This window comes from Odontomachus brunneus, unplaced genomic scaffold (genome assembly GCF_010583005.1).
Source record: "Odontomachus brunneus isolate Ranch 3 - 2012 unplaced genomic scaffold, Obru_v1 Obru_scaffold_034, whole genome shotgun sequence".
In the NCBI taxonomy this organism is placed as follows: Eukaryota; Metazoa; Arthropoda; class Insecta; order Hymenoptera; family Formicidae; genus Odontomachus; species Odontomachus brunneus.
The window spans coordinates 1,826,853-1,836,913 of NW_022639484.1; the positions used below are offsets into that span (position 1 = coordinate 1,826,853).

The following is a 10,061-nucleotide window of genomic DNA, read 5'->3' on the forward strand; positions in this document are numbered from 1 at the left end:
TTAAAAATCGATAGTTTTTCATTGAAAATAAATAGGAAAAGTTAATATATTTTAATTTCGCTTGTTCGGATGAAAATAGCACATGTTTTGAATATGTAGCTATAGGCAGAAGTCGATCAGTTCAGCAGTTTGTCTCAAATCGTGCGCGCCAGTTAGAGAAAAATCGTTTTGAGAAAAACGCGTTTAAAGTTTCGGGTATTATTTAAGCTTATATTTCTAGTACTTACAGAAGTTTCAACCTAATCAGTGATTCCAGGCCCATAGAGCAAACACACCCGAGTCGTTCTTTTATTACCTAGGGTTTATAGGGGACCTTTGTGGACTGCATATATCTCATGAAATTTTAAACGGCTCGGTAAACGGCCGGATTTGACTTGCGCGCTGCTTCGAATAATAGACTGTAACTTACGCAATTTTTCGATACAATAACTAGGATTCTTAAAAATACATAGTTTAATAAAATATAAAAAAGAAAAATCAATTTTTTTGACCAGAGAAACGGTATTACCCCCTTAATTGTCTTATTTTTCTTACTCTTAATTTTGTGTTAAGCTTGCAAAATAATTGCAAAATAGTAATACCACGTTCTGCAGATTGTATATTGAAAATAGAGCGAATTGAAAAACATATTAAACAAGGAAGGATGACTCATTGTCATATAGATTCACTTCACACATTACGAAAATATATACACAAATACGTAATTATATTTTGTGCGTATGTTTTTTCACTTTTATGTATACTACAATATAAATTGGCAAGTTGGTATTTTCTTCATTCTTGACGTTATCAAACAAAATACAGGACCTTTAAATCATGTATGATATCTTTATCTTAATTTTTCTCAAAATATATTATAATATTGATATAATAACAATACAAATATATAATTTTGATTTTTTTTTTGCATAATTACGACCAGTTGTTGCATCGTGACAATTATACAAACCCAAGCAGCACAAAGCATTGGACCAATGTTGAATCTATAGCGGTTAATGTAGAATCTACAGTGGTCAACCGTTGGTCAATTATGTGCTACTAGTCCATCTGAACATATTAAAGATACTTTGTAAATGTGAAGTAAAGAAGTAGTAAGTCCGTCGATTATTCGTGCATATATTGATAACATATGTTGTTATAATAAAAAACATAATTTTATAGTAATTTTGCTGTTGTGTAAAATTAAAATATGCGTACAATTATTATATACAAATTGTTTACATGCGTATACATATGTTGATAAGCGTATGTAAAATTTGTAAAAAATGGGCGCCCACTGACATACACTGAGAGAAAAATGTATGATATTTGGAACTATAATAACATAGTAAAAAGATTATAGTTAGGAATATAATTTTTATAGTAAATGTCACTATAATGTTTGTAATATTTACGATATAAGCATAGTATAATTGACCCATGTAAAACTTTTACCAAGAATTATAATTATTTGAAGTAAAAAGTATAGTAAGGTAGCAAATATTGAATAGTAAGAGAAATTAACTATTTTATATAGTCAATACAATTGGAATATTTGGCAAATATAGGTACATGTAACTATATTCCCAAAGTGTGCTTTACTATACATATAGAGTAATAAAATGGTGACTATAAATCTGTGTTCATTTTGCTATATCTTCATGTTTAGATGAACTATAAATATATGTTTGAAGCCAAAATAAACTATAAAATATAGTGAGATTATAGTTATTCCAATTATTTTTTTCTCTCAGTGTAAATTGCCGAATCGTCCCAAGCCTCAAAATGCTTTTCTGCTCAGGCAACACGCCGTTCGAAAGGAGAGACGGACAAAAGAGAACGCGATAATTTGCCGCTGGCTCGTGTCTATCAACTCGATGGTGATAAGATAAGAATAGATACAGGAAGACTATTCATCTTTGTCTAAGAGTGTAATCCATTAGACGCTGCAAGTGTATTCAAACGCCAGGCAGCATGCTGGCATTGATGACACTGTGCGCCATTTAGTGAACACCAATTCAAGAATTTTAACACAAGAAGTTACTGAGAAGCTAAACGTTGACAGATCAACCATATTTTGGCATTTAAAGAAACTTGAATACAATTTAAAGCTCGATGTTTGGATGTCACATAGTCTGACAGCAAAGAATAAAATGGACTGAGTCTCTACGGCCAATTCATTGCTTGGCCAACTGAAAACCGATCCGTTTACTCATCGTTCTAGAAAGCGTACTAAAAATATATTTTTGACATCTATTAAATACTTATGATATCGAAGAATTACATTCTATTTATGAAAGTTTTCTGTTAATACTTATAACTTTTTAATAAACAACGAGCGATGGCTAAAATCTATTAAAAGTTACTCGGAATAATAATTTTTTAAATATATGTAAAATATATGTAAAAAATATATATACAGGGTGCGGCGCCAAAATCCGGACAAATTATACATTTTTTCCAAATATATTTTTTATTGCAAAAACAAAAAGGTTTATAAAATTTTTTTAACCACATTGTAAGGCCATAAAGAACACATTTACTCAATATATCCCCCGCTTGCTTGAATGACCGCCTCCATTCTCAGTCTGAAGCGTGCGCAGGCGCGCTTTAATGTGTCACGGTCCATATCGGTGAATGCCGCTTCAATAGCGGCTCTAAATGATGCGACGTTTGGATGTCTGGACTTGTTCGTGACCCTTTCAACTACGCTCCATACATAGAAGTCCAAAGGATTCAAATCTGGGCTGTTGGGAGGCCAGAATTCTTTCGACCAAAACATGTCGACGTTGTCCGACAACAAATTTTGCACCAAATGACTTGTGTGGGCGAGCGCATCGTCCTACTGGAAAACATACGGCTTTCCAGACGATACAATTTCCATCCACGGCTTCACTACATTTGTCAGAACACGCAAATACTTCTTCTTGTCAGAATACGCAAACTTCTTTTGTGACATTTTCCCCTTTGTTAAAGAAATGCGGTGGCATGATATCACCCTCACTGGATGATGTTGCAAAACCTCCGTTGGACTTCTCCGACTCATTGTACTTTGCGATGACATCATACACAGTCGATTTCGGGTACCCGAAGAACCGAATAATTTCTGTCGCCGAGCACCCAGCGCGAACACTTTCGATAATCGCAGCTCTTCGGTTATACTCCGCACTTGGTTTCAACATTGCGACTGTTTCGAGGTTATGATGGTTTAGTACATGCATCAAGCAATTTGAACGCTAATCGCGACATCTACTAGTGGTATAGAACGGCGAAAATTTCAAATCGAATTTTGTCCGGATTTTGGCGCCGCACCCTGTACATGATCTTTTTTTTTGGAAATGTCTCCCTTAAACATGAATTTTACTTTCTTAATAAATAATATTAAATTATCAGGAAGCATATACTTGCATATAAATCTTTTACGTAGACATGTATTCCCAAGTAGCACAGAGAATTCAAATAAAATTCAAGAAGAATTCAGTCATATCCCAGACAGCACAATGTCCAAAATCGGGTCATAAGACGTCTTATGACTCGATTTTGGACATTTGTGTCTGGGATGTCACCAATTCTAAGAGTTCATTTCAGATGCAAAAAGAATTCTTCAGAATTTAGTTCAGTGAAAAGAATTCATTTTGCATCTAAAAATGAACTCAGAATTGATAATATACGACTGAATGTTTTTTTAATTTTCTGTGCTAAGTTATTTTATATGCTATTTTATATGCTATTGCCCTTGACAATGGTATCATATTATATATCAGGTTACCCTAGTCGAAATTTTGACCCTATGTTAAACCTTGAATTCTACACCGCAGTAGAAGCTAAGATAGCAAAGTAGGTTTAATTTTAATGATATAATTTACTCCTACCTTGAGCCTGATAATGAAATTTCCGCTTTCGCTTTCTTTAGCGTTAAAGTAGGTATAATAATAGGATTTTAGGAACTAAAGTAGATTTAGTTGCGAACCTCTATTGAAACTTTAGCTCCTGTATAGAATATATGTATTTTATAGAATTCAAGGTTCAACATAGGGTCAAAATTTTGACTTGGAAGTGTCAATATCGTCAAAATAAATTTTACCTAGATTATAGATTATCTAAGTAGACTCAAACTATTTTTAAAAGCGTCAAAGTAGCGTCAAAATTTTGACAAGGTAAAGTTAAAGGTTCAAAAGAGAAGTTAATGAGTATCAATATTGTCAAAGTAGATTTTATCTAGACTATAAACCGTTTAAATAGGCGCAAACTATCCTTAAGAGCGTCAAAGTAGCATCAAAGTTTCGACTCAGGTATAACGCTATCAAAATTCCGCAAACTTACACCGCGGACATTACATAAAAATCATTTATATAGACATATATTGTTTCATCAAAAGAATCCTCTCATGGTTCCTATGTTTTCTATGTCTACCACAATATTGTGTACTTATTGCTCGCTATCCAAACGTCATACATTAGCTTCGGTTTTGTGGCTTATGTGCGTCTTTATTTTACTCCATTTTCCCGTTGTCGCGGAAATTGCACACACATCATCTATTCATCTTCCTTGAAAGAATTGATCGATATCAACGCGATAGCGAAGACGTGAACGCAAATATCTTATATATGTTCGAGAATATACAAGATTATTCCAGAGATATTGTATGATTTGGAAATATATAAAAATCTCTTTATTTAATAATATTAATACAGATATAGGTCATGCTTTCATAAATATATTCAGACTTCGATACGATTACAACGGAGGACTTTTATTTGAGTACACCGATGGTCAACATGCCATTATGCAGTACAGTACTATGTAATATTTCCGTATGTAATTATTTAATAATATACAAATAAATGTATCCGCAACTCACAAAAAAAGACAGACAACCTTTCTGTCCGCGACTGTACTCATGGACGGTAATGGCATCAGTTCTTTTTCCGGCACATAAGTTTTCTGCAGACACGAACTTACTTGTCGAGGTACCGGAACAGAAAAGAACCAATTTCCGCCTGACGAGTAGCCGCACATGCCAATCACGTGCAAGATCATCTCTCTCTGTCTCTCTCATACACACACATACTCAAGTAAACTCGCACATTCTTCCCCGCACGTGCGCATGTTGAACACTATTAGCTTGAATTATTGTTTTTGTTCTCAGGCGTACATGCGGACTCCGACAGAATCACTTTTGCAAACTAATGGCTTCTGCACACAAAACATGGAAACGCTTGCCACGTAGCAGAAAGTAACACAGTAGCTAATAATCTTCTAGCTTCTATGGAAAAACGGTACTTTAATTGGCTACCGCGTCGTTTCTTGAGGCAAGCGTTTCCGTGTCCTTTATGCAGAAGCCATAAGTACATATGTATACATTTGTATACGCACGCACTTGCGCGAACGTTCGAAGACTGCAAATTACCAAGGAATGTGTAACGACACTTAATCCTTTTTCTTTTTTTTCTCTTTACAAGCGGCGGTACGGAACATTACGGAACTACAAAGTGAGATCGCACCACCTACACTCAGAGATAAATACTTACAGCAATATAAACTTATACCAAATAGTAACACCAAATAATAAACATGTTTTATCGAATCTTTAGGTGACAGTGACGCAGATACTCGGTTCATGATGATCACAAGAAACATAAACTTTCCGCTTCAATAATTAAATATTCTAAGCACTTGTCTATATATCACACTAACTATGGCTCCATAAGAATTAGAACGGTAAAAATCATCTGAGTCCATAGATTTTCCGTAAAGAAAACTTATATAATTATAGTACAACAAAAACGAATAAAACTTTAAGACTCTTAGCCTCTCGCGTTGTCTATCTTTTTTTGATGACGTCAGAAGCGAGAAAATGCATGCTAAAAATTCTTGCGAAATACGTTAAAATAAAAATATATATCCATAAAGTAACACTTGCAATTAAACAAATTTGTAAGATATTCCGTGCACTCCCCTTTTGCTCTAACAATCAATAATTTATTGTAGATTAACCTGAATAGAAATAGGCGAAGAAATATGTTAAGAAGAGGAATTGTATGTCACGTTAGTTTACGACAAATTATTGATTAGAGCAAAAGAGAAATGCACAGAATATCTTACAAATTTATTTAATCGATTGTGCAAGTGTTATTTTATGGATATATATTTTTATCTTAACGTATTTTGCAAGAATTTTTAGCATGCATTTTCTCGCTTCTGACGTCATTAAATAAAAATAGATACGGGGCCAGGAGCCTTAAAAGATAAACTTCTAATCGACTTAGATATTAAAATTCAATCCATCTTACATGACAGCCTGAAAAATTGTGTCTTGACCTAATTATTAAGACACGCTTAGTTAAAAACAATGAAACTTATATATATTCGTAAAAGAACTGAAAAATTCACCACGGGGACGATATTCCTTGCTATTTATGACTCATGTATATCAAAATCTATCTGCTTTACACTTTAAAACGAAAAAGAAAGGTCCTCATGAAAGGTCCTCACGTTTCGCGATTCTCGACTCGACCTTTGATTCAGAGTAGGATCGTATGCACTTTTTCATATTTTGTGATTAATTATAACATTTAATAATAGAATAATCCTAATAAAATTTATACATAAAAATAAAAATAAAATCGATCTTTTGTATCAATCTTCGCTACACTCGTTAATATCTAATACGTTACAAGGACATAAAATAAACAAAAGTACAATATATAACATCTCGTGACAAAAGAAAACAAATAAAACAACACAACAAAAACGAAAAATGTTGCATTCGTTCTCTTTGCTTAACTATATTGAAGTGCTTGGCACTTGTGGGACAACAATAAGCTGTTTTACAAATGTGTGTGTGTGTCCGTTACACGGACATAAAATAAATAAAAGTACAATATATAACATCTCGTGACAAAAGAAAACAAACAAAACAACAAAACAAAAACGAAAAATGTTGCATTCGTTCTCTTTGCTTAGACTATATTGAAGTGCTTGGCACTCGTGGGACAACAATAAGCTGTTTTACAAATATGTGTATGTGTCCGTGTATCTTAATACTAAAATATTTATATGTGTGTGTTTGTAACTTAATATTAATAATCTTACTAAGTATCAGTAAATAAGTACGTGTGTTAGTATTAATTTTTTTTCTTTATTTTAGGTTTGTCAACGTCTCCTCGACGATGCTCCTGCCACCTGCTTTCGCTCCAGACTTCTTTCGCTGGATCGCCTTCTGTTCCTCAAGATGGGCGAGTACGGTCTCCTAAATGAAAACGAGGAGTAGCTTCTGCTTTCTCTTTTTCTCATCCTCATGGTCTCATTCCATACGAAATGGATACGATTATGACGAAGTGACCTCGTCAGTTTGTATGGCCGACTCTTTATATGTGTTCGATGTTAAAAATTCTTCTATTTCGTAGGGGGCATTTAGATTCGTTCTAGATGCACCGGTCATCGTACTGTCATCATCATCGGTGTCTTCGTCTGTGGATAAATCTCGGTAAGCTGACATGTACAAAGGGTCGCTCAAATTCGTAGATGAAATCATGGGCCATGAATTAGACGACGAATCGACGTCGGTCCTGCTTTCACGTCTTCGGCTCAGCGTGTCGCTCGTCAAAGGTAAATTTATGTTATTCGACGATGACAGACTGGTTTCTTTCACAGTTTCGTTGCTCTTTGCCTGATCATTTAGATTCAGTTTGAATCGTGTTTGCAGAAGCGGCTCACGATGTGGCCGCATCTGACTCGAGCTATTAATACCGATCAATTTGCCGTCCGGTCCGCTCAGCACGTATACATTCGTATGAACATTTTTCTCCACGAGATACGGTCCATGATAGATCGAAAGGAGCTTGTACGCCTTCGGATGTTCCGATTCCCCTTTATTATAGGTCCTGATCCACACGAGATCGCCGGGCTCATATACATCGTATAAACCGTTCTCGATGGCCTGAGCGAGTTTCTTGTCAGCCGTGGCCTGCATGATAGCCCGCGCTTCTTGCACTCGTATCAGTCGTTTCGCCTCCTTTTCGTTAAACGATGACAGTTCGACATTGTCTCGTTCCTCTTGGAGTGGTCTCAGCTCCGCCGGTAGTTCGACAAAGCTGGTATTCGGTAGGATCTCGGTATATCCTCGCTCTAGCTGGTTCGGCGCGAACCCGGTGGTGGAATGCACGGTCGCGTTGATCACCGCCTCTAGTCTGGGCAAGATCCTGTCCCAGTCCTGATGGTCAATCCTGGAGTAGGCGCGCAGAACTCTTTCCAGCTCACACAATACGTGTTCCACAGGATTGAACTTTGGATTGTACAGCGACATGCATCTTGTGCGAAACCCGAGTCTCTCAGCGAACTGTTTCCAGTATTTCGTGATGAATTGTACGCGGTTGTTGGTCAGTACAACTTTAGGTACGAGTTGACGTTTACGTATGTAATCGAACTCGATAATCTCAGTGATGGATTCAAGATTCTGGTTCGTCGTCGGATACAACTTGGTGTGTTTCGAGAAGTGATCTATTAAAATGATCACGTAGACGTTTCCTCTGTGAGAACGCGGTAATGATCCGTATAAGTCGATCGAGATCATTTCCCCCGTATCGAATACTTGATCATCATGCGGTTCTGCTATCGCCTTCGTATAAATTTTCGAGGCGATACAGATGCGGCACGAAGCTACCACATCTTGCACAAGACTCGTAACTCTGTGAATGGCGAAGATATCATTGGCGAAAGCGAGCATTTTCTCGGTCCCGAAATGCGCGAGATACTCGTGAATTTTGCGCACGAACTCCCACGCCACGTGATTTGGCACAATTATTTTGTCTTTGCGCTCGATAGGCAAATTGACTCGAACGAGTCCATCTCGCATTGGAAAGTTTTGCGGATTGTCGCGATGTAGTTGCAACGTCAAGCTGTCTTCGCTCTGAGCTTTTCGTAGAAAGTCGCTCCATCCGGTCGGATCGGCGCCGTTGTCGTGATTGATGACCAGCGACATTATTGTCGATGTCGTCTTCTTCGTAAGCTCCTCTGTTGTAGTTTCTTGGATTCTCACCGTTTGCCAGTTATTCGATGAAAATCGCTGCTTCCCCAGCCTCTGTTTTTTTAGTAATGGTGAACGCACATCCGCCATGTCGTTGTTTCGTCTTGAAATGTGTTATATCTATAAACCGAATTACTAGAATAATTTCATTAATTGGTTCTTCTCTTTCTTAGATAAATTTTTCGAGTCTTTTTAAATCTGAAATTGCTGTGGAAACAGAACTACAGAAAGATAAATGCGCACAATAAATTTATTCGACGAAATAGGACTTCGAATTATTCGAGATAAGTAGGTAGGTGGTATGTTTATCTTCTTGTAAAAAATCTTTATTTATCTTTCTTTCTTTCTTTCAGGAAGATAAACTAAAATTCGAATGTGTGACAGTTCTTATCTGTTCTTTAAACTACAGGTATGTTTTATTTTTAAGTTGTCTACCTAAAATTTCACCCAATTCTGGCAAAAGGTAACCCAGTGAAAATAAGTTAATCAAAATGATGTCAAATTGCCATCAAATTGATGAAGGATATGACGTCAAAATGAGTGATCAAAATGACGGCAGAAATGACTGCAAAACGTCCCATTAATTGATGGTTATTTTGACTATTATTTTGATGTCATTTTGATAGCAATTTGATGTCTAAGTAAAAATGTACACCAATGAACACCAAGCAACAGTAACATAACACCGATGTTATAATTTCTCACTCAACAATATAAATGCAATAATGTATTATGTAAGTTACATAGTTAAGTGGGACATTATAACATCGGTTTTATGTTACTGTTATTTGATGTTCACTTGAGTACTTTCTGTAGGAAGAAATGCTAGATTATATGGAATAGGAGCACAGACAAATTAAATGAGTGCCAGTGAACTATAGTTGCGATTGAACTCAGCCAATAATATTATTAAAATTGAAGCATAACCCTACCTAAATAGATAATTTGATTGGCTGTAGGCAATTGCAACGTGGGCAAACGGGACGCTTCCGACAAATTAAATACAAAAATATTATATATGATTTTTTATTCTGGTGTAGTCAGTTACTAAAAG

At 35.9% G+C, this 10,061-nt stretch overlaps 1 protein-coding gene across 2 annotated transcripts in view; it reads right to left on the minus strand.

The window, feature by feature from the left end:
* Positions 1-6,181: 6,181 nt before the first annotated feature.
* LOC116843589 overlaps positions 6,182-10,061 on the minus strand; it is a 9,043-nt gene continuing 5,163 nt past the window's right edge. The window contains exon 2 of one of the 2 annotated variants that reach the window (XM_032814094.1): positions 6,182-9,142. In XM_032814094.1, the coding sequence (XP_032669985.1) occupies positions 7,310-9,097 (1,788 nt within the window). In that variant the 5' untranslated portion in view covers positions 9,098-9,142 and the 3' untranslated portion in view covers positions 6,182-7,309. The remainder of the gene's footprint in view (positions 9,143-10,061) is intronic. The other variant, XM_032814095.1, reaches the window with a different exon arrangement.